This window comes from Bubalus kerabau, chromosome 7, assembly GCF_029407905.1.
Source record: "Bubalus kerabau isolate K-KA32 ecotype Philippines breed swamp buffalo chromosome 7, PCC_UOA_SB_1v2, whole genome shotgun sequence".
Lineage (NCBI taxonomy): Eukaryota > Metazoa > Chordata > Mammalia > Artiodactyla > Bovidae > Bubalus > Bubalus kerabau.
Window position 1 is genome coordinate 89,464,385 of NC_073630.1, and position 26,498 is coordinate 89,490,882.

Sequence of the window (26,498 nt, forward strand, 5' to 3'; positions counted from 1 at the left end):
TCGCTCAGTCGTGTCCGACTGTTTGCGACCCCATGGACTGTAGCCCACCAGGCTCCTCCGTCCATGGGATTTTCCAGGCAAGAGTCCTGGAGTGCGTAGCCACTGACTAGCAAAATTGCGAAAAATTAGAATACCTATTTTAAAGAACTGAATGAAGATCAGTTGGAGTGAAGTCATGTAAATTGTATAGCATAGTACTTGGTACAGAGTAAGTTCTCAATAAACATCAGCTATTAGTATTGTGGCTGGTTTTTGTTTTCTTACCCTTGCAAGACATTTGGTCTTGTCTAAAACATTTATTAGACATTTGGTCCATGCTAAAAGGTCCTTTAAATGTGGGCATATTTGGTCCTTTCCAAAACGTCCATGTAGACATTTGAACCATGCCAAAAATTACTTTATATTTGGTAGTGGTGGTTTAGTTGCTAAATAATGTCCGACACTTGTGACCCCATGGACTATAGCCCACCAGGGTCCCCTGTTCATTAGATTTCCCAGGCAAGAATACTGTAGTGGGTTGTTGTTTCCTTCTCCAGGGGATCTTCCCAACTCAGAGATCGAACTCAGGTCTCCTGCATTACAGATGGATTCTTTACCAACTGAGCCAACTTTATATTTGGTCATATTCAAAACCATTTGGCATAGATCAAAAGTGCCTGTGGATCTTTTGAACAGGACCAAATGTCTTATGGACATTTTGAGTAGGACCAAATGTTTGTTAATCTTTCTTACAATTAGTTATCTATATTTTCTTTTTATTCCAAGTCTGGATTAAAGTTCTTTGAATTCTTTGTTATCTCTAAGTTACCTTTTTTATACATATATATGTTATTTATACATATATATGTTATTTATACATATATATGTTATTTATACATTTTTAGTCACTCAGTTGAGTCCGACTCTTTGTGACCTCATGAACTATAGCCCACCAGGCTTCTCTGTCCTTGGGAATTCTCCAGGCAAGAATACTGGAGTGGGTTGCCATGCCCTCCTCCAAGGGATCTTCCCAACCCAGGGATCAAACCCAGGTCTCTCCCGCATTGCAAGTGAATTCTTTACCATCTAAGCCACCAGGGAAGCCCTATTTATACATAGGAAGTAGTTAATAAATATTAATGAGCTTTATACTATGATGGGAGAAGGCAATGACACCCCACTCCAGTACTCTTGCCTGGAAAAATCCCATGGACAGAAGAGCCTGGTAGGCTGCAGTCCATGGGGTCGCTACGAGTCAGACACAACTGAGCGACTTCACTTTCACTTTCCACTTTCATGCATTGGAGAAGGAAATGGCAACCCACTCCAGTGTTCTTGCTTGGAGAATCCCATGGACGGAGAAGCCTGGTAGGCTGCAGTCCATGAGGTCGCACAGAGTCAGACACGACTGAAGCGACGCAGCAATACTATGATGACTCACTATTGATTTTTATCTCTGATAGTAACTAATGAATTATTATTATTACATACTTTGGTAATATATGTTTATTGATTACTTTTAGATTATTAATGTATAAACTATAAGAGTAGAAGACCATGACTAATAAACTATTCAGTAAACACTCTAAGGAAATACACAAAAATGTCATTGATATTTTATTATGCTGATAACATTCTAAGCATACAATGAAGAGAATATAATGCCTTCTTAAGAGGGTATTTTGGGTCTAATCCATCTATCTTGAAGATTTTGTTAAATATCTTCCTTACCAGTCCATCAATGCAGGCCTTAAATTTAAAAAAGAAAGTACAATTATAAATTTTTAGACTTAATTTTATTTAGTCTTTAGGAATAATAAAGCATAATAAAAACATTGTAGAAGGTAGTTAAAATAATAAAACAATGCTGATCTTTCATATGCAAACTCTGAAATCTTTGAATATTCTATTATAAAACACTAATGTCAGTAAATAGGGAAACATTACACATAACTAAAGCAACTGGAAAAAGAGCAAGTATTTCTTAGATCTCTGAATGAAATTGCAATGTAGACCCTTTCATTTTCTTTTCATAATCTTCTTCAAATCTTTCATACTGGGCTACAGTAAACTGATTTTTCCAGTCTCCTGAAACACCTGAAAAGAAAGATGAGATGGTAAATTTTAAACTAATGTTAAAAATTTCTAATATCAATTTTAAGCTTAATTACTAGCTTGTATTTTTAGACCTCTAACTTTATACTGCCATATCTACTCCATAATTCTGTTCTTCACCTCCTACTCCCACTCCCAGACTCTTAGATCTTCCTAATTTTCCAAAAATCTCCATGGGTTTTTCCAATATCTTATATAAAGAAATAACTTGTTGAATAGCTTCAGGAAATATCACTGAGAGAAAAATCCAATGTCTCAAAATCTTTACTCTTTGATTTTAAGAGCTTGATTAATAAAGGACCAGAGAACTTTTCAGACATTTTAAAACTATCTTTTCCAGTGTAAAATGATAATTTATTAAAAAGTTTCTATGATCAAGTAATATTTAGAAACTACTATATTCAATGTAATTAAATCTATTTCATTATTATTGTATTTTTCTTTCAATCTTCGTGATACTAACCACATCTAAAACCTTAAAGGAAGAAATAGGAAGTAGTATTTATAATGCATATCTGATAGAAATAATGTCATTTTCATAGGGCAATTAAGAAGACACATTTGGAAACCCAGTTTTAGAGAAAAAATGAAGAAAACATGCCAAAACAACCATCAGTCTGGCCTAGGACTTCTTAACCTTGACATTTTATTTATGTATATCTCCACTGTTGATATTTGAAGTCAGCCAGTTCTTTGCTGGGGAGGATGTGGGGGTTGTCCTGTGCATTGTGGGAGGTTTTAGCACCATTCTTAGCCTCTATACATTGGAAGCCAACAGCGAACCCTTAGTCATGATCACCAGCAATGACTTCAAATGTTCTCAAACATCCATCCCCTGGGAGGCAAAATCATACCTGGCCAAGATCCAGATATTCCCAGCAAGGCTTATCCATTGCACAGTTCCTAACCTCCTAAAAAGATCTCTAGAATGTACTGATGCATTATAATTACAATTTCCTATAATAGTGCCTTTATAGGTTCTTGTCAAAACATCTGTTCCTCCAAAACTGTCTTAGATTATATTAATATTTACTCTCTTCTTCACTGTAAAAAGATTTTACACCTATGTCCATTGTAGCGTGTTGTGTGATTCCTCCTTGCCTCATTAACTTTGGGCTTGGATTTTTTGTATGCTTTGGCCAAAGGATTTGAATGTATGTGGTATATAGCACATCTGAACAGAAACTTTAAAGGGCCTGGCAAGTTTCCAACATCTTTCTTGGTCTTTCTCTCTTTTTTGAGGGCATAGCTCACAAAAGGGCAGCTCTTTCAGTCTGGGTTTCAGAAAGAGAAGACACAAGAGGCAGAGCCCATGAGAGTCAAGCAAACCTAATCAGAGTCAAAAAGAAATGAACAAAATTGCTGCAGCCACAGTTGGCCAACACACAACAATATTAAACAAAAAACAAATCCCTAAGCTACTGAGATTCTTGGGGTTGTTTGTTTCAGCAAAGATGACTAATGCATACACAACTAACAGAATTTATCAATCAGTCTCATCATAAGGACAAAGACATACACACACATTTTGTTCAGTCACTTGGTCATGTCCAACTACAGCATTCCAGGCTTCCCTGTCCTTCACCATCTTCCAGATTTTGCTCAAATTCATGTCTGTTGAGTTAGTGATGCCATTCAACCATACACACACACACACACACACTTCAACTCAACATATATTCAGTAAAGGAATATTTTGTGCAAAATGTTGACTACAGTTCAATACTTGAGTATGCAATGATTTATCATAATCATAGAAACAATCTCAAGGAATTGGATTTTCTTTCATGGTAACCCACTCCAGTACTCTTGCCTTGAAAATCCCATGGACAGAGGAGCCTGGTAGGCTACAGTCCATGGGGTCACAAAGAGTCGGACACGACTGAGCGACTTCACTTTCACTTTTCATTAATTTATTCCCAACATTATTTAAGCTAGTTACCAACCACAGCAAAAATTTTAGGGAATATGAAGAATATCTAGATAATTCAGACAAATAACAGTCATCCTTCTGATACATCACTGAATGCCAAAAATCTATACTTATCAACACATAGATTCTTGAATAAACATTTTTTATTAGCTTGTCTTACATGTTAGACTTACAATAATAATAAATATTTTTGCCATGAATTATTTCCTTTAACAATTTTTTTCATAAAACTTTCTCCCCAACATACTATCTCTTCCCATTTACTTTGATACTGTTCTTATCTGCCTACATACAATACCCATAATATTACTATCAATCTGTATAGAAGCTAATATATAATGTATATAAAGCTACCTTTTCTCATGAAGGGAGACACAGAATGGTCCATACAAAATTTTGGCATAGTGGTATAATTTGCACTAGGATTTTGCTTCATCATATCAAAGGAGCTATGATAGAGGATTTTATCCACAGTTTCTTCTGGAAGGTCTTTATCTAGAAATTTTAATAACTTCCGAATTTCACACTTTGGATCCTAAAAAATGTTATAAAGAAACAGGATTATCTCAGGTAGATTTAGTCATGAAGTAAGCAATGCATTTTATAAGGATCCACATATCAATGTGGCAGAGGAAATATTTTTATAGTTTTATGTGGCCTTTTCATTTTCCTTTCCCAAGTGTATAATCCTATTCTTGATTATACCAGGCAACTATCTGCTAAAAGGAAGAGGTAAGATTTGTTTCAAAAAATGGAAAAAAAAATAGGTCAATATTCAACTTTTCACTTTCAAAAGTAGAATTATCCTGTAGAATAATAGATGGTGATAAAACAAACTTGGGTCTCCTGTATCGCAGGTGGATTCTTTACAGACTGAGCCACCAGGGAAGCCCTATGATATTATGGCAAGGTATAATTAAGATAAGATATAATTATGACAAGATGAAATTTTCAAAACCCCTTTATCTTCTTTTTATAGCATATCTAATATTAAGAATAGATTTCCACCAAGCATTTAAAGAAGAATTAATATGAATATTTTTCAAACTCTTCCAAAAAGTAGAAGCTAAGAGAATACTTCCAAACACATTTTATGAAGCCTGCCTTATCCAGACAACAAAGCTAGACAAGTAGAGTATCAGAAATGAAAATTGCAAGTCAATATCTCTGGTGAATATCAGTGCAAAAAACATGAACAAAATACTGGTGAACTAAATTCAACAGCACATTAAAAGGATCATGTTATAATCATACCATTTCTGTCCTTTATGGAGCCCATCTTTGCATGAAATGTTCCCTTCGTATCCTTAATTTTCTTGAAGAGATGTCTAGTCTTTTCCATTCTGTTGTTTTCCTCTATTTCTTTGCATTGGTCACTGAGGAAGGCTTTCTTATCTCTTCTTGCTATTCTTTGGAACTCTGCATTCAGATGCTTATATCTTTCCTTTTCTCCTTTGCTTTTCACTTCTCTTCTTTTCACAGCTATTTGTAAGGCCTCCCCAGACAGCCATTTTGCTTTTTTGCATTTCTTTTCCATGGGGATGGTCTTGATCCCTGTCTCCTGTACAGTCACGAACCTCCGTCCATAGTTCATCAGGCACTCTATCTATCAGATCTAGTCCCTTAAATCTATTTCTCACTTCCACTGTATAATCATAAGGGATTTGATTTAGGTCATACCTGAATGGTCTAGTGATCTTCCATACTTTCTTCAATTTAAGTCTGAATTTGGCTATAAGGAGTTCATGAACTGAACCACAGTCAGCTCCTGGTCTTGTTTTTGCTGACTGTATAGAGTTTCTCCATCTTTGGCTGCAAAGAATATAATCAATCTGATTTCAGTGTTGACCATCTGGTGATTTTCATGTGTAGAGTCTTCTCTTGTGTTGTTGGAAGTGGGTTAAGAAGAGGTGGTAAGAATACGCAGAAGAACTATACAAAAAAGATCTTCACGACCAAGATAATCATGATGGTGTGATCACTCACCTAGAGCCAGACATCCTGGAATGTGAAGTCAAGTGGGCCTTAGAAAGCTTCACTATGAACAAAGCTAGTGGAAGTGATAGAATTCCAGTTGAGCTATTTCAAATCCTGAAAGATGATGCTGTGAAAGTGCTGCACTCAATATGCCAGCACATTTGGAAAACTCAGCAGTGGCCACAGGACTGGAAAAGGTCAGTTTTCATTCCAATCCCAAAGAAAGGCAATGCCAAAGAATGCTCAAACTACCACACAATTGCACTCATCTCACACATGAGTAAAGTAATGCTCAAAATACTCCAAGCCAGGCTTCAGCAATACGTGAACCATGAACTTCCAGATGTTCAAGCTGGTTTTAGAAAAGACAGAGGAACCAGAGATCAAATTGCCAACATCCGCTGGATCATGGAAAAAGCAAGAGAGTTCCAGAAAAACATCTATATCTGCTTTATTGACTATGCCAAAGCCTTTGACTGTGTGGATCACAATAAACTGTAGAAAATTCTGAAAGAGATGGGAATACCAGTCCACCTGACTTGCCTCTTAAGAAACCTATATGCAGGTCAGGAAGCAACAGTTAGAACAGGACATGGAAAAACAGACTGGTTCCAAATAAGAAAAGGAGTATGTCAAGGCTGTATATTGTCACCCTGCTTATTTAACTTATATGCAGAGTACATCATGAGAAATGCTGGGCTGGAAGAAGCACAAGCTGGAATGAAGATTGCAGGGAGAAATATCAATAACCTCAGATATGCAGATGACACCACCCTTATGGCAGAAAGTGAAGAGGAACTCAAAAGCCTCTTGATGAAAGTGAAAGAGGAGAGTGAAAAAGTTGGCTTAAAGCTCAGCATTCAAAAAACTAAGATCATGGCATCTGGTCCCATCACTTCATGGGAAATAGATGGGGAAATAGTCGAAACAGTGGCTGACTTTATTTTTCTGGGCTCCGAAATCACTGCAGGTGGAGATTGCAGCCATGAAATTAAAAGACGCTTACTCCTTGGAAGGAAAGTTATGACCAACCTAGACAGCATATTCAAAAGCAGAGACATTACTTTGCCAACAAAGGTCTGTCTAGTCAAGGCTATGGTTTTTCCAGTAGTCATGTATGGATGTGAGAGTTGGACTGTGAAGAATTGATGCTTTTGAACTGTGGTGTTAGAGAAGACTCCTGAGAGTCCCTTGCCCAGCAAGGAGATCCAACCAGTCCATTCTAAAGGAGATCAATCTTGGGTGTTCTTTGGAAGGAATGATGCTAAAGCTGAAAGTCCTGTTCTTGGCCACCTCATGCAAAGAGTTGACTCATTGGAAAAGACTTTGATGCTGGGAGGGATTGGGGGCAGGAGGAAAAGGGGATGGCAGAGGACGAGATGGCTGGATGGCATCACCGAATCGATGGATGTGTGTTTGAGTGAACTCCAGGAGTTGATGATGGACAGAGAGGCCTGGCGTGCTGCAATTCATGGGGTCGCAATGAGTCGGACACGACTGAGCGACTGAACTGAACTGAACTGATGCTATAATTAAGTGAGATTTATTCTGGGGATGCATAAATGTTTCAACATCTGCAAATCAATCAATGTGATACATCACATTAACAAAATCAAGAATATAAATCACATGATCATCTCAATAGATGCAGAAAAAATCATTTTACAAAATTTAACACTGATTTATGATTAAGAACTCTTAACAAAGGGAATAGAGAAAGAACATACATCAGCAAAATTAAGGCCACATATAAGTCCAGAGCTAACATACTCAATGGTGAAAAGCTGAAAGTTTTCTAAGGCTAGGAATAATGGTTAACCATAGTCAATAATATTCTGTTATAAGTTTTAAAGTTGCAGAGAGAGTATATCTAAAAATTCTCATCATAAGAAAAGATATGTATATAACTCTGTGTTGTGATGGATATCAATTAGACTTATTGTGGTGGTATTTTATACTGTAGACAGATATTGAATTATTCTGTTGTACACCTGAAACTAATATTATATGTCAATTATATCTTGATAAAATAACAAATAGATATGCCTCTCAGAGAAATCTCTTATATTAGAAAAAAGATATTCTTTCTACCTCTCACACTTAAATACATATTTTGATAGTCTGAGTATATGAGGACAGTAAAATAAAAACCTGTGCACTTTCCAGCCCAAGGAGTGGTAGGGAAGAGAAAGAGACAATAATGAAGAGGAGAGATCCATTTAATGTATTCCTTGTGACTTTCCTTCTCTATGCATCAGGACTGGCCCTAGAAGAGCATGTTAGATATAATGAAAGAGTTGCATTCAGATCAAATAGCTTGTGCCCTGCTACCCACTGGGGAAGTGTTCTTCTTGACGCTCTAAACCAGACTGAAACAGAGAGCCATAATCTTAGTGAACTGATGATATCAGCCAGAAAACAATCTGAGCTTTCACTTTCCTAAGACATCCATCTCAATTCATGGAAACAGAACCAGAGAGTTTCTGTGGTGGCTCTAATAGAATCTATTTCTTATAACTGCAGAACTTAACATGGTAGCAATAAGATACACACCCTAATTCTTCAAGCGGAAGAATTACTATGAAAGTTGAATCCCCAGTTGTGACTAGTCTATCATGTGAAAGGTACATGGAAGAGTGAGGGGAAAGGGTGGAGAAGGCTTGGAATGGTAATATTTCGGGCAGATCTGATAACAGAGACACTGGAACCCTTGATTAATTTTGAGCTTTTTCTGACAGAAGATGTAGATTCTCCTCCCATATTTGAGAAGATTCAAATTCCTTGGAATAGGAAATGGCAACCCACTCCAGTATTCTTGCCTGGGACATCCCATGGATGGAGTAACCTGGCAGGCTTCAGTCCATGGGGTTGCAAAGAGCCAAACACAACTTAGCGACTAACCAACAAAAACAAAACTTCCTTAGCTCAAAGACCTTATTATGACCTAATGTGGAAACTTCTCTTTCAAGATAATGCTTATCATCTTCAATCTCTATTTGTTGCTTCTTGTCCCATAATTAGGATAATATACCACCCCATAATTTAGAGTGGCAAGTGCAAAGTGGTTTAAACAGGATGCATGGGAAGCTGAGAATTTGACTAGCAAATCTGCCAGTGAGGGTTGCCTTAGATGGGTAAGGTAGTTTCTTTAGGGGCTGTGTGTGGAATAGATTTCTCAAATAAGAGATGAATGAATAATAGTCATCCAAAGGAATTTAGGTGTGGACAGGTTCTCTGAGAGACATTCATTTTAAGAGATGAGAAACATTTCTTAAATGAATTGCTTAAATGATCAGGACAGAGTAAGTTTTCAATCAAATTGTAGCATGAATTATTTTCAATGCTAATGATTAAACTGAAGAAGAAAAAATAAAAGTTATATGTTTTAGACATTACATAATAAAAATTACATTGCTTCCCCAATGTCCTTGCCATAATAGTATAGGAGACTAAAAAACCATAAATGAACATATACATAAAGTAATTAGAAGTGGTCGATACTATGAAAATAACAATAGCAGCAAAAGAGATTTTAGTAGACAAAAGATAAGTTATCTGACCTTGTCAACATGAAAGAGCTCTGTGGAGAGGTAATACCTAAGACATGAAGCATGAGAAGAGGTTAATCTAAAAATAGTAGGAAAAATGTTTCAAGTAAGCTCAATTTTTTGAGAAATGAAAAATGGCATCAGAAGAGATTGGAGAGACAGACAGGGACTAAATAATGTGCAAATCTATAAATTATCTTAATGTTTTATGTTTTGGGGCTTCCCTGGTGGCTCATCCAGGCTAAAGAATCCGCAGCAGGAGACACAGGTTTTATCCTTGGGTCAGGAAGATACCCTGAAGAAGGAAATGGCAACCCACTCCAGTATTCTTGCCTGGAATATTCAATGGACAGAGGTACTTGGTGGGCTAAAGTCCATGGGGTCATAGAGAGTCAGACAAAACTTAGTGACTAAATAACAGCAGCAGAGACAGAAGTCACTGAGAGATTATTAGAAGAGAGTGGACATACTTTGATTTAGATTTTAAGATCATTCTCTCTGAGTGAATAATAGAAGCAAAATTAGTTCAAATATATCAAGACAGTTGGCTGACCTAGAGTAGAAGACAGTATTAGCAGAAAGGAGTAGATTAAGTAAAAGATCAAGTTTCAAGGCTGAATTAATAGAACAGAAGATTAGTCATGAGGACTTGCCAGATGGTGCTAGAATTAAACAAACAAACAAATCACCTCCTAAAGCAGGAGACAGAGACATTGGTTGGACCCCTGGTTGGCAAAGATCCCCTGGAGAAGGAAAATTGCAACTCACTTCAGTATCCTTCCCTAGAGAGTCTCATGGACAGAGGAACTTTGTGGGTTCTGGTCCAGTTCAGTTCATTTTAGTTGCTCAGTCATGTCTGACTCTTAGAGACCCCATTGACTGCACCATGCCAGACTTCTCTGTCCATCACCAGCTCCCAGAGCCTACTCAAACTCATGTCCATTGAGTCGGTGATGCCATCCAACCAACTCATTCCCTGTCGTCCCCTTTTTTTCCTGCCTTCAATCTTTCCCAGCATCTGGGTCTTTTCCAGTGAGTCAGTTCTTTGCATCAGGCAGCCAAAGTATTGGAGTTTCAGCTTCAGTATCAGTCTTTCCAATGCATATTCAAGATTGATTTTCTTTAGGATGGACTGGTTGGATCTCCTTGCTGTGCAAGGGATACTCAAGAGTCTCTCCAACACCACAGTTCAAAAGCATCAATTCTTTGGCACTCAGCTTTCTTTATAGTCCAACTCTCCCATCCATACATGACTACTGGAAAAACTATAGCTGTGACTAGATGGAATTTTGTTGGCAAAGTAATGTCTCTACTTTTTAATATGCTGTCTAGATTGGTCATAGCTTTTTTTCCAAGGAGCAAGCATTTTTTAATTTCATGGCTGCAGTCACCATCTGCAGTGATTTTGGAGACCAAAAAAATAAAGTCTCTCACTGTTTCCATTGTTTCCCTATCTATTTGCCATGTAGTGATGGGACCAGATGCCATGATCTTAGTTTTCTGAATGTTGAGTTTTAAGCCAACATTTCACTCTCTTCTTTCATCAAGAGGCTCTTTAGTTCTTCCTCACTTTCTTCCATAAGTGTGGTATCATCTACATATCTGAGGTTATTGATATTTCTCCCGGCAATCTTGATTCCAACTTGTGCTTCATCCAGCCTGGCATTTCACATGACATACTCTGCATAGAAGTTAAATAAGCAGGGTGATAAAATATAGCCTTGACGTACTCCTTTCCCGATTTGGAAACAGTCTGTTGTTTCATGTCCAGTTCGAACTATTGCTTCTTGATCTGCACACAGATTTCTCAGGAAGCAAGTCAGATGGTCTGGTATTCCCATCTCTTTCAGAATTTTCCACAGTTTGCTGTGATCCACACAGTCAAAGGCTTTGGTATAGTCAATAAAGCAGAAACAGATGTTTTTCTGGAACCCTGTTGCTTTTTCAATGATCCAGCAGATGTTGGCAATTTGATCTCTGGTTCCTCTCCCTTTTCTAAAACCAGCTTGAACATCTGGCAGTTCACAGTTCATGAACTGTTGAAGCCTGGCTTGGAGAATTTTGAGCATTACTTTGCTAGCATGTGAGATGAGTGCAATTGTGCAGTAGTTTGAGCATTCTTTGGCATTGCCTTTCTTTGGGATTGGAATGAAAACTGACCTTTTCCAGTCCTGTGGCCACTGCTGAGTTTTCCAAATGTGCTGACATATTGAGTGCAGCACTTTCACAGCATCATGTTTTAGGATTTGAAATAGCTCAACTGGAATTCCATCACCTTCACTAGCTTTGTTTGTGTTGATGCTTCTTAAGGTCCACTTGACTTCACATTCCAGGATGTCTGGTTCTAGGTGAGTGATCACACCATCATGATTATCTGGATCATGAAGGTCTTTTTTGTATAGTTCTTCTGGGTATTCTTGCTACCTCTTCTTAATATCTTCTGCTTCTGTTAGGTCCATACCATTTCTGTCCTTTATTGTGCCCATCTTTGCATGAAATGTTCCCTTGGTATCTCTAATTTTCTTGAAGAGATCTCTAGTCTTTCCCATTCTATTGTTTTCCTCTATTTCTTTGCACTGATCACTGAAGAAGGCTTTCTTATCTCTCCTTGCTATTCTTTGGAACTCTGCATTCAAATGGGTATATCTTTCCTTTTCTCCTTTGCTTTTCACTTCTTTTCTTTTCACAGCTATTTGTAAGGCCTCCTCAGACAACCATTTTGATTTTTTTCATTTCTTTTTTGGGGGATGGTCTTGATCCCTGTCTCCTCTACAATGTCACGAACCTCCATCCATAGTTCTTCAGGCACTCTGTCTATCAGATCTACTCTTTTGAATCTGCTTGTCACTTCCACTGTATACTCATAAGGGATTTGATTTAGGTCATACCTGAGTGGTCTAGTTCCTGAATGCTTCCAGTCTATAGAGTCGCAAAGAGTCTGAAAAGACTGAAGTGACTTAGCACACACATATTACTCATATTTATAGATCAAAAAGAAAAGAAAGTGTGATACAAAGATGAATCTTAGGTTTCCTTAAAAATGAAGCAATAGTAGTTGCTCTTACCTCTTTCATGTCTTCATAGAACAGATAAAGTATGCGATAATCTTTTTTCTTCTCCCACCAGCCCTTAACATGGTCATACCAAGAACCAAAAGCCACTAAATGGAGACATAAAATGATCACATAATTAAAATATTTACATGAAGTAAAGAATTGTTCAACATTATTCCCAGTCATCATCACACATCAGGATGATTACTTATTAGTTCAGGAATGAGGGGCGGTAAGATAAGAGAAACATATCAAATAACTCCTGTTCTCACCCAACTTAACAATCTTAGAAAGGATGAAATACTTCTGTTACATGATGAATTGTGTCCCCTGAAATTCTTATGTTGAAGTCCTGATCACTAGTACTTCAGACTACAACTGATTTGGGAAATAAACTGAAGAAGTAGTTATTAGGCAAAAAGGAACTAGAAATCGAAGATTTAGAAAATTCTCAGCTTATCCATATTGCAAAAAGATCTGAGAAAGCATGCTCTGGAAAAAACACCAAGGATGTGATTGGCAGAATTCATCAAAGAGGTTCAGTGTGTGACTTAAAGATACAATTAGTTATCTCAGTGAAAACACTGCCAGTTTGCACTGAAAGGACAGTGGCAGGATGAAATGTCAGAAGACTGTTAGACTTCTGGGTCCCTACAGGCAAGAAATAAACCAATAGAGCCACGTGGCTGCAAACATGCTTCTTTCTTCAAGGATGACCCTAAAGGAGGTTCAGAGGTCATCAGGAAATTACAACAAGCGTGTACAATGAGACCATATGAAGATACAGGGAGAAGATGGTCACCTACAAGACAAGAAGAAAAGCCTCAGAAATCAACCCTGAGTACACCTTTATCTTGGATGTCTAACCTTCAGAACTGTGAGAAAATAAATGTGAGTTGTTTAAGCCATTCAGTCTGTGGTACTTTGCTATGACAGGCCTAGCAAAAAGATACAGCTACAAATAAATAAAACTAAAATTACAAGAGCAAGATGGCAGATACTAAGTAGCACAGAAGGTAAGTGGTATTGAAGTTCATAGGAGAGGGAGAGGGAGAGAAAGACAGGGATTGAGAGGTTAAGAATGGGATGTGGAAGAAGCATAGAGTTACTACCATAGGCATGAACATGTTTCCTAAAAGAGGCTCTGTAGAAGAACAAAGACTTGAATATAAAATTTTCACTCTAGAATTTTCAGTTTATATAATAAAAATGGAGGAATGGTAGAGAAAAGAAAAGTCCAGAAGATATGTACAAAATCAAAACAATACAAGGGGAGGGACAGTAAGAAAGTGCTTATCAGTGGTCGCTAAGCAGTAACAAAACAGAGACTTAGGATTGATGACTCAGTAAGTCTCATATTCCCCAAAAGTCTTTAAAGGGAAGAGGCTATATGTTTTATCTTTTGCTTTGTCTATCTTCTTCATACACTAGTAGAATGTTGGGCATATATTAGGTTTATAATAAATATAAGATTTGTATTTAAACCTTGTATCTCCTTGTAAAAAGATTTTTCACAACAGAACTCTATCATTAAAATAAGATTTAGACTTACTCTTTCCAGTCATGAATTTATCTAAGAATTCCTCCCAGGTACCCGGATCTGGATGCATTTTTGCCATCTGGTAAAAATAACAGTAAGACACGGCAACATCTTTAGCATTTCATGCCACATAGACCGTCTGTGGGGAGAGAGGGAAAAATCATCATTTCATTTATATTCTTTAATCATTTGTATTTTTTTGCTTACCCTGGCAGAATGTTTATTTTCCTTTTTTTAAAGATAACCTAAGCTTTATATTTATATTCTGACATAGTATATTCATGACTATATATAACACAAAAACTTCTCATATCTCACTTCCCTGATTTGTCTTTAGTCTTTCGAAAGAAGAACATCTCTTAACACATAGAAAACCAAGTATAATAAGAATTACAGTAAATATTGAATTTTAAGAATGAACTAAACTTGCTCTTAAATTGAGAATATTTCTCTGTATAACTTGTTAAAACTAATAATGAAAGGAAAAAGCAAATTTATAAAGCTGAAAAAACACCTGACCTTTTATTGAAAAGAAACTATTATTTGGGTACATTTAATCAATGTACGTAACGATCATTGCTGTTTATAATGATTGACATGGGAGTAAAATTTATGTATTAAGATGTCAAGTATGTTTGAAGGCAGACATTTTGAATACATTTCTCAATAAAAGTGATATTGCTATGCCTTGCTGGCAAATCCTATAAAGTCCATTAAGCCTACTTATCCCCTGAAAAAGCACACCTGAAAACACTGAAGCCCTAGCCACTTATACAGTAAATATATTTCTAAGTAAAAATGTATTTCAGGAAGAAATCTTTCATCTAAATAGAATCTGAGTTTTCTTCTTCTTTTCCAACTTATGGAGAAAGGAAATGGGAACTTTTATAATCCCATACCACTGGTAGTTCTCGTATTCTGGACAGGCTTAGAAAGAAGAAAGAAGTGACACGAGTGGAAAGGGACTTTTCAAAAGTTTAGAGTTTGGACTGTGTTGCTGATATAACTTCTTGAGAAAATGCTAAACTTTGCAAACATTCTCAATTGCTTTCTGTTTCAATACTGAGAGATCATGGTGATGAATCAACTGCTTTCTTATCATCACCACGTCTATTTCTTTAATGAAGTTTGTAGATAGAAATGTAGATAAAAGGCTCTCAGAGATATTCCCCAATTCTCCTAATACCAAGGTATTTCTGGGAGCTTCTGTGAGTTTTTACTTCTAGATTTAAGGTGATAAACTATTTCCTTACTTCCTTATCACATTTGTTTTAATTAGATTTTGAATGAAAAACAAAGGTAGACACAAACACACATACAAAAATATTTTGGATAATATAAGTGAAAGTATAATCAATCAATTTTTCAAAAGAAAAACTACAGCTGAAAAACAACAGCTGTTTTGCTCATTCTATTAAAGATGCCATGATAAAGACATGCTCAAAACACCTTTCTCAGATCTACAGGTCTGATGACTGTCTAGCTTTCCAGATTCATTTTCCAACTACATTAAACCATTTGTGGAACCTCATGCCTTGCTGTTTCACATGTTAGGCTATGTACATATAGTTTTCTTTTTCTAAACTGACCTTGTTAATCTGAAAATCTCCTACTTTTTCTTTAAGATGTTGATCAAAATTTTCCTTCATTTATGAGACTTCTTTCAGGACTTCCTTTGTAGTCCAGTGGTTAGGACCCTGTGCTTCCACTGCAGGGGGCATGGGGTTCTATCCTTCGTTTGGGAACTAAGTTGCTACAAGTTATGCAGCATAGCCAGAGAGAAAGAGAGAAACTACTTTGCCCCAGAGAATCTTTACTTCGTGTATTGGCACTTACCTTGCTGATATGTAATTATTTTTTCATATATATATATATATATATATATATGTATATTTTGGCTGTCTTTTCCACAGTATTTGATGTATTCTATAAGACTATATGCTCTATGGACCAGAAGTCCCTGACTTTTTAAACCTTTGCATAATGTGGTCATAGAGAAAGAAAATTATTATATCAATTTTTTTTTAAAAAAGAACATTACTACTTATGTTATAGGTATTAAACAGATATTTTTATATAAAGGTGGTAATTGAAGCAATAAAGCCTCTAGAGGCAAACAGAAGGGAGAATATATTCATGATATGGGGGATGAGATTTTAAACAATTACAGAAAGCTCCAATCATAAAGAAAAAAACTGATATATCCACCAACGCCAAAATTAAAAACTTCTTTAAAAGATATTGCTGAGAAAGTTAAAAAAGAAAAAAAAAAACAGAGTAAGACATAAAGAAATTAAATTATCTCATGAAAAGACTTGTATTAAGACTATATGGAGAACTTTTAGTTTAATAATCAAAAAGAAAGAAGCCCCTTTAGAAAAAGGCAAAGAATTTATACACATACCTCAGAAAAGGTGATATCTAAGCTATGTAAAGTTGCTTGAAAGAATTAATCATTAGGGAAATATAAAGTAAAACCACAATGAGATGCCACCAGTTTGCCACCATTTACCAGTATGGCTAAAAGTAAGTATTTTTATCTATATTTTGGATTGATGAGGACATGGAGAACTTAGACTCATATACTACTGATCAAAGTGTACACTAGTGCATATGCTTGGAAAAGAAATTGGAAAATTTTTTTCTAAAGCTGGACAAATGCACGCTTTAAGATGCAGTACTATCCCAAGATATGTAACTAAGAGAAATGTATACATATATGTGCTATTTTATATTTGCCTAAGAATGTACACTGCAGAACTATTTTTATTACTGACAATAAACAACAACCCAACTGTCCATCAATTATACCATGAATAAGTAATTTGTGGAATATTCACATGTACATATTAGAATGCCTAACATCAGTGGTTCTCAAATGTTAATATGAACCAAATATGCTTGGAGGTCTTATTAAAACTCAGATTGCTGGACCATAAGCCCATAATTTCTGATTCAGTAGGTTGGATTTGGGCCTGAGAATTTGCATCTCTAGTGAGCTACTTTTGCTCATGATACCACAATTTATGATGTAAACAGGTCTATATTAAGGAAACTAAGACAAAAGCAAAATAACAAGCATGGTAAGAATTGATCCCACAGGTATTACATTAAATGGAATAAGCTAAAGCTGAAACTCCAGTACTTTGACCACCTCATGCGAAGAGTTGACTCATTGGAAAAGACTCTGATGCTGGGAGGGATTGGGGGCAGGAGGAGAAGGGGATGACAGAGGATGAGATGGCTGGATGGCATCACTGACTCGATGGACGTGAGTCTGAGTGAACTCCGGAAGTTGCTGATGGACAGGGAGGCCTGGCGTGCTGCAATTCATGGGGTCACAAAGAGTCGGACACTACTGAGCGACTGAACTGACTGAACTGAAACATTCAAGAGAATAACTTTACAAGAAAAACAGGCAAATCACTTTATGATGAAAACATTCACAAATAGTGATTATCTCTGCAAATGGGGATGGGTTCCTGTCTGGAAGTGCACAGGAATAGAGCTTTATCCGGCTCTATTCCTCATTCAATTCCTTGGTCAATTTCTTGTTCTGGGGTCTAATTTCATGGGTATGCTCACTTTGTGAAAACTCGTCAATCCATATCCTTAGCATTTATGTACTTTCCACTATAAACATTACATGAATTAAAATACTTATTAAAAAGGTAGCTTGAAACAAATCCATTGTTGTTGTTACAACAAGTCCATTGTTGTAAGTCATGTCCAACCCCATAGACTGTAGCCCCGTAGGCTCTTTTGTCCACTGGATTTCCCAGGCAAGAATACTGGAGTGAGTTGCCACTTCCTTCACCAGGGGATCTTCCTGACCCAGGGATTGAACCAGTGTCTCATATTGGCAGGCAGATTCTTTACCATTGAGCAACCAGTGAAGTCCATAATATAGTAGTTAGCTAAACCTGCAATGTAATATTTTGCTGTTGTTTAGTCACTAAGTTATGTCCAGTTCTTTTGCCACCCCATGGATTGCAGCCCACTAGGCTCCTCTCTCCATGGGATTTCCCCTGCAAAAATACTGGAGTGGGTTGCCATTTCCTTCTCAAGGGAATTTTCTCAACCCAGGGATCCAACATCCCTTTCCTACTTGGCAGGTGGATTCTTTACCACTGAGCCATCAGGGAAATGTTATAAATTATAATATGCTGTATGTTATAAATTATATATAAGTTCATATTGGTAAATTAAAATTATACTGAGTTAATGAAGGAGTTCTGGATTATTTAAACATCCATTGTTTAAAAGCAATGAGTGAAGGGATTTAGACAAGAAGGCATTTTAGAAACGAGAAAGCCTGAGTGATTCTCAGTGTTTGGGCACTGAGAATAATCCTTTATCTATAGCACTTGTGTCCAGTGGTATTATTTAATCCTTGGGATATATGGACAAAATTATTACTTTTTCAATGATTTATCCAGGGATTGCAATTTCCCATCTTAATTTCTGCATAATTAGTTAAAGTAATCACAACATAAAGTTTGCTGTTTTAAAAATTTGCTACCTTGCAGTTATTTTTCCAAAATGAAAAAGGGAGAAGTTGGACAGGTAGGTGTGTTTTCACTAATCTAGGAGACCGCATATCATTCAAGTCCTCAACTCCTGCAAGCATAAAAGTTAAACTACATTTTAAATATGGAATCATAAGGTTAATTAAAATATAACCTAAGACTTTGTAAACATTAATTCCACTATGTGACTTGAAATGGATATATGACTACATATCCTCATATACTTCTGAGATCCACAATAAAGTAAAAACTGATAAATTCTGGTGAGCTAGGATTTTTTATTTGTAAATAATGGGGCTTATTATCTTTATAAGTGTCTATAAATCCTCAGATAAAAGGCTTGCTGAGGCAGTAAGTCAAGTGCTAGTTGTCCAAGTTTTTCCTTCATTTATCTTCCTTTTACTTATTTACAGTATGGGAAAATTTAACTACAGGACTTCAAAATCTCTTTCCAGCTTTTTTATATTCAAATCTTAAAATCAAATTAAGCCATGAGATCCATGACTAATTTTAAATATTTTAATAATACAAAACCACATATTCCCATCATCATTTTCTTTGAGTCTGTGAACATCAGCTACATAATAGTAGACATGATTCTATAATGAATCAAACACCGAATTTTCTACATATAATGATCACACATTATTTAAATGTTGAAAGCTTAAATATACTCATTAAAATGTCCTCATATGTAGATATTATCTTTGGGTGGAAGTTGACTATAATAAGGGTATTGGCATAGCCAAATTCTTACTCTTTTATTGTAGACACTTATGATTCAACTGCGCAAGCTCTGTTTGTATCATTTCCCATCACAATACTTTCAAACACCACAAAAATGGGGATTTAATCCTATACAGAAAAGGAACATTAAGAGAAATTACCATTTGTAAGTCTTGGAATTATTAATTCCATGAATGGCACTCCTTTGTATATTGCATCTCTTTTACATTTCTCCACATCCCCATTGTTATAGATCAAATCCAATATTTCACTAATCCAGGTTGCTCCTGAGGAAAAAAGAATCAAAGAAACTGAAAACTTCTGTGTTAAAAAGTATATGAGAGGGTTAATAGAGGTAGAGAAGTACTGTAATATATTAAAAAAAAAAATGTGTTCTTCATTTGCATTCTGTTTTCCTAGGAGATAGGAAATATCAGTATCTCTTTTCTTAGGAGATACCAGTATCTATCTTGAACATATACATATGTATTGTGTACATATGTATGTGTATCTATATGTCTAAAATCTGATTAAAATAACCATAAGAGTAAGGCAGGCAAAGGACGTAAGCATGACTTTTTAAGGAGACAGAATTTAAATAGCAATAGCATATCCTCCTGGGTGAAATGGATGAGGGAATTAGTCACATTTAGTGAATCTGACCAGCAACTTGTATATTTCCTATTTAAATAAAAAGATTATTAGTTTTGAGGACAAAAGAGCACTTCAGGTAAAAATGTTCAACATTTGGTGGAATGGTGAACAAGGGACACAAAGAAGACATTGTAAATGCATCCATAGAGACTCATGTGTCATTCATCAACAAAAGACAATGGATTCTGAATGAGCAGGGCAGACCAAGTCACTCTGATCTTTCTGAGATTGTGCCTCACTGGTCTTTTGAGAAATGGACCTAAGTGTATGAGAATATGGTCTACCCAATTGTCTACGGCACTCAATGAACAGGGTATTGAGGCACTGCTAAACAAACAAACAAAACATCGTAGTACCTAGGAGAAAAATACTTTATTAATTGTTTATATCCTCTTCCTCTTTACCCAGTGTGTAATGATAGTCTCTAAATTGCATAATCGTAGATCGAAACTAAATATACAAATTAAATAACTGATCTGTGCACACAGCATTTCTGAAGAATGATCTGTCTGTAGATGCAACTTTGAGTACTTTAGACTTCCTTACTATTCAGTCCTTTCTTGTGGACAACTCTTCCTCTTCCTTGTCCCTACATCATGAGCATGAGTCTCTCTCCTCTATCCTTCTACATAGACAATTATAGTTCTAAGAAAAAGATGAGTCAAATCATTATCACCCTTGAACATTTTGTTGCTTGGTCTGATTTCGGCTTGGGCTTCCCTCATGTGGTAAAGAATCTGCCTGATATTTCAGGAAATGCAGATTTGATCCTTCTATCAGGAAGATCCCCTGGAGAAGGAAGTGGCAACTCACTGCAGTATTCTTTCCTGGGAAATCCCATGGACAGAAATGCCTGGTGGCCTACGCTCCATGGGGTCGCAAAGATTCAGACACAACTTAGTGACTAAATGACAGCAAATGGTTTTGGCTTAAGCAATGATTCATGAGAGGGAGAAAAAGAGACCTAAGTGCCAAAGTACAATATAGCACATTATATTTCCTATTAGTGGGTGGTTCAAATGGTGGCCACTGAACTCTGATTGAAAAAGATGCCAATTTATGGTTTGAACTGTAAATGTTTACTTTCCACAATATTTGAAAAAAATAGCATATGGTTTAGCTCATTAATGAGTTCATTAACTTGAAACTTTTTATAAAAAAATCAACAGGGCACCGATATATTAGTAATTTTAAGATGTAATCTCAATAGATTGTAAAGGAAATGAACTAAAAAGAAAATAACAGGAATAAAGAGCATAGGATTAATTTATATGAAGCCATTTAGCTCTTACTATGCCAGAAAAAGTTCACCTTCAAGGATTCCTTTCATAGATGAACTGTTTGAATAATGGTAGCTTCCAAAAATTGTCTTTAGAATGCTCCCAAATATCATTTGTTATTGTTGTTTGTTGCTAAGTCATGCCCAACTCTTTGTGATGGACTGTAGCCCACCAGGCTCCATGGACTGTAGCCTGCCAGGTTCCTCTCTCGGTGGGATTTCCCAGGCAAGAATACTGGAGTGGGTTGCCATTTCCTTCTCCAGGAGATCTTCCAGACCCAGGGATTGAATCTGCATCTCCTTCATTGATAGGTGGATTTTTTTTTTTAACCACTGAGCCACCAGGGAAGCCCCCTTAACACCATATACAAAAATAAATTAAAAATGGATTGAAGACCTAAATGTAAGGCTGGATACTTTAAAACTCTTAAAGGAAAACATAATTAGAACACTCTCAGACATAAATCGGAGAAGGCAATGGCACCCCACTCCAGTACTCTTGCCTGGAAAATCCCATGGATGGAGGAGCCTGGTGGGATCCAGTCCATGGGGTCGCTAAAAGTCAGGCACAACTGAACGACTTCACTTTCACTTTCCACTTTCAGGCATTGGAGAAGGAAATGGCAACCCACTCCAGTATTCTTGCCTGGAGAATCCCAGGGACAGAGGAGCCTAGTGGGCTGCCGTCTATGGGGTCGCACAGAGTCGGACACGACTGAAGCGACTTAGCAGCAGCAGACATAAATTGCAGCAAGATCATTTTTGATACACCTCCTTGAGTAGTGGAAATAAAAACAAAAATTAACAAATGGTTAGGTTATTGGGTTTTTGTTTTGTTTTTGTTTTTTTTTTTTTAGCTGCATGAGCTTTTTGCTTATTTTGGAGATTAATCCCTTGTTGGTTGTTTCTTTTGTAAATACTGTATTTTCTCTCATTGTGAAGGCTATCTTTTCATTTTGTTTATATTTTCCTTTGCTGTGCAAATGCTTTTCAGTTTAATTAGGCTCCATTTGTTTGTTTTTATTTTCATTATCCTAGGAGATGACTCAGAAAAGATCCTGCTAAAATTTATGTCTGAGAGTATTCTGCCTATTTACCTTAAAGAGTTTTATAGTATCCAGCCTCACATTTAGATCTTTGATCCATTTTGAGTTTATGTTATTGTGTGGTGTTAAGAAGTATTCTAATTTCTTTGTTTACATGTAGTTTTTCAGTTTTCCCAGAACCATTTATTGAAAAGACTATCTTTTCTCCATTGTATATTCTTGCTTCCTTTGTCATAGATTAGGTGACCATAGGTGTGTTGATGTGTCTCTGGGCTTTCTATCCTATTCCATTGATTTATATTTCCGCAGTATATATATTTGTCCAGTATATCCAGAGAAAATTATAATCTGAACAGATACATGCAGCTAATGTTCATTGCAGCACTATGTTTACAATAGCCAGGACATAAAAGCAACCTACATGTCCATCAACAGAAGAATGGATAAAGAAGATATAACACATATATACAATGGACTACTATTCCACTGGACTATGTAGCACATATATGTGTGCATGCTAAGTTGCTTTAGTTGTGTCCAACTCTGCGATTCTACTGTGTGTAGCCTGCCAGGCTCTTCTGTCCATGGGATTCTCCAGGCAAGAATACTGAAATGGATTGCCATGCCCTCCTCCAGGGGATCTTCCTGACCAGGGATCAAACCCACATCTTTTATGTCTCCTGCATTTGCAGGCAGGTTCTTTACCACTAGCACCACCTGGGGAGGACTAGTGGTCTAATACAATGAACTATTCCTACTGTAGTACATATATACAACAACCTACATGTCCATCAACTGAGAAATGGATAAAGAAGGTGCAGTACATATACACAATGGACTATGGGCTAACCATAAAAAACAATGAAATAATTCAATTTACAGCAACATGGATAGACCTAGAGATTGACATACTGAGTTAAGTAAGTCAGACAAAGACAGATACCATATGTTATCACTTATATATGGAATCTAAACAACAACAACAACAAAAACAGTAAAAATGAGCTTATTTACAAAACAGAAATAGGATCACAGATGTAGAAAGCAAACTTATGGTTACTAGGGGGAAAAAGGGGAGCGAGGGATAAACTGAGTTATTGGGATTGATATATGCACAGTATTATATATTTATATATATAAATATATATTATATAGAAGAGTGATACCTAATAAAGATCTACCATATAGCACAGGGAACTCAACTCAATACTCTGTAATGATCTATAGGGAAGAAGAATCTAAAAAAAAGAGTGAATATATGTATAATTGATTCACTGTGCTATATACCCAAAACTAACACAACATTGTAAATCAACTGCACTCCAATAAAAATTAAAAATAAAACAAAACAAAGGTTGACTTAATGTATTGCTGCTTGTGAATATATCAAAAAAAAGCAGAAACAAAAGAACACATATGTTATCAGTGACTATATTTCCTTTCCTAAGCTTATACTTCAACAAAGAAATGTAAAGTAGATTTGGTCCTAAACAATTTGAGCTTGGTGTACAGCTCTTTTCTATAATAGTTACAAGAGAAAGGAAAAGCAAGCTTTTGCTAAAAGAAACATATTTTTCATGTCTATGAAGGTCTGCATAATACATTTGTTTACTTCCTAGTAGGAACCCTATATTCTCATGCAATGTTTGTAATTTTGGCACATTAGAATCCCCCAAGCTTTGCAGGGCTTTCCTCCTAGGACTTGTAACATATAGCTTTGAGGTAGTTTTAATATTTATAATCTAAAAAAAAAGATCGGTAGTCAGTATACTTATTAAAATTTTATTTTCCTCAATTCTTTTAAAAAATTAAGCAGGAATATAAAGGAAAATTGACTTTAGAGAGTTCTGTAATCAGGACAGTTGGTTGATTATGAGTGCAAGTAAATTAACTGGATAAAAGGCAAGAGAGAGCCTCATCTCTCCGATACCTTTCTATATATCTAACACTGGGTAAAGTGGAAAGCTATCATAAAAAGATCTGAAGGAATACACATTTTTAAATTGAAGTATGGTTGATTTAAAATATTGTGTTAGTTTCATGTGTACAACAAAGTGATTCAGTCATATATGTTTTTGAGAAATACAAGATATTGATTCTTTTAAAAAAGTTATTTGTTTACCTTATTTTTAGCTATCTTGGGTCTTTGTTGTGGGGGCCACTCTTTGTTGTGGGGCATGGGCTTCTCACCGCAGTGGTTTCTCTTGTTGCAGAGCACAGGCCCTTGGTGTGTGGGCTTCAGTTGCAGAATGCAGGCTCAGGAGTTGCAGCATATAGGCTCTAGAGTGCGGGCTCAGTAATTGTGGATCATGAGCTTAGTGGCCCCATTGCACATGTAATCTTTCAGAACCAGGGATGCAACTCATGTCCCCTGCATTGGCAGGGAGATTCTTAACCACTGAACCACTAGGGAAGTTAAAAAATTATTGATTTTTATTGTTATATTAAATCTCCTTTCTGAAATTGTATACTAAAGTCAGAAGGTATTTTGCTTAGAGCAAAATACATCTAAATTCAGTTCAGTTCAGTCTCTCAGCCATGTCCGACTCTTTGTGACTTCATGGACTGCAGCATGCCAGGCTTCCCTGTCCTTCACTTTCTTCCAGAGTTTGCTCAAACTCATGGCTATCAGGGCAGTGATGCCATCCAACCATCTCATCCTTTGTCATCACCTTCTCCTCCCATCAACAATCTTTCCCAGCATCAGGGTCCTTTCCAATAAGTTAGTTCTTTGCATCAGGTGGCCAAAGTATTGGAGTTTCAGCTACAGGATCAGTCCTTCCAATTAATATTCAGGACTGATCTCCTTTAGGATGGACTGGTTGGATCTCCTTGCAGTCCAAGGGACTCTCAAGAGTCTTCTCCAACACCACAGTTCAAAAGCATCATTTCTTTGGTGCTCAGCTTTCTTTATAGTCCAACTCTCACATCCATACATGACTACTGGAAAAACCGTAGCTGTGACTAGACGGACCTTTGTTGGTAAAGTTATGTCTCTGCTTTTTAATATGCTGTCTAGTTTGGTCATAGCATTTATTCCAAGGAGCAAGTGTCTTTTAGTTTCATGGCTGCAGTCACCATCTGCAATGATTTTGGAGCCCAAAAAAGTAAAGTCACTGTTTCCATTATTTCCCCATCTATTTGCCATGAAGTGATGGGACCAGATGCCATGATCTTAGTTTTCTGAATACTGAGCTTTAAGCCAACTTTTTAACTCTCCTCTTTCACTTTCATCAAGAGGCTCTTTAGTTCTCCTTCACTTTCTGCCTTAAAGGTGGTGTTATCAGTGTATCTGAGGTTATTGATATTTCTCCTGGCAATCTTGATTCCAGCTTGTGCTTCTTCCAGCCCAGCATTTCTCATGAGGTATTCTGTATATAATTAAATAAGCAGGGTGACAATATACAGCCTTGGTGTACTCCTTTCCCGATTTGAAACCAGTCTGTTGTTCCATGTCCAGTTCTTATTGGACTGCTGCAAGGTCAGGGGCACTAAGTGCATCAGTGCGTGCAAGGGACCTTTTGTAGGAGGTTGCCATTATCTTCATTACCTCCACCCTAGTTTGGTCTCAGGTCAGAATACTTCTAAACATATTCACAAAATAAATACGTTTGAAATAGCAAAACACTGTTTTACAAAATATGTTTGAATATTAAAATAAGCAAAATATTTAAACATTAACTTGTATAGAAAGTTTATGTGTGCATATGTATTCTAATGTTCTTAAATTCTTTATCTGTGTAGTTTGTTTTTGCTTGACTTTAAAAAGAAATTCCAATATCATTAATTTCCACTTAGATATAGCCTCCACTCAGTTGCAGACCTTTCAAAATAAGAAGTGACTTTGTGTAACTTAAAACTGTCCCACAGCTGCTCCAGATATCCCCTTGTCAAGTGATCTGTCGATCATTGGGCTTACAGAAGTGGATCAATAACCAATCAGCTAGTACAAATAAATGAAAAGATCTTACCAGATTTGGGATAGGTAGCGATCAGAAGGTCATCTGGTCGACTTTCAAATGACTCCACCTGGGACCACTCCACAACAATGCTCCAAAAGAGAGGGATGCCCTGAATATCCACCAACTCCCTCCTGAATATATCCAGCTTGTTGTCCAT

At 36.5% G+C, this 26,498-nt stretch overlaps 1 protein-coding gene across 1 annotated transcript; it reads right to left on the bottom strand.

Annotated features, from left to right (window-relative positions):
- Nucleotides 1-1,963: 1,963 nt before the first annotated feature.
- LOC129657259 (sulfotransferase 1 family member D1-like) lies at nt 1,964-26,498 on the bottom strand. The gene is given in 7 exon segments (XM_055587480.1): nt 1,964-2,076; nt 4,382-4,562; nt 12,618-12,712; nt 14,158-14,284; nt 18,668-18,765; nt 19,562-19,687; nt 26,351-26,498. Coding segments are annotated over 7 exon segments (888 nt in total).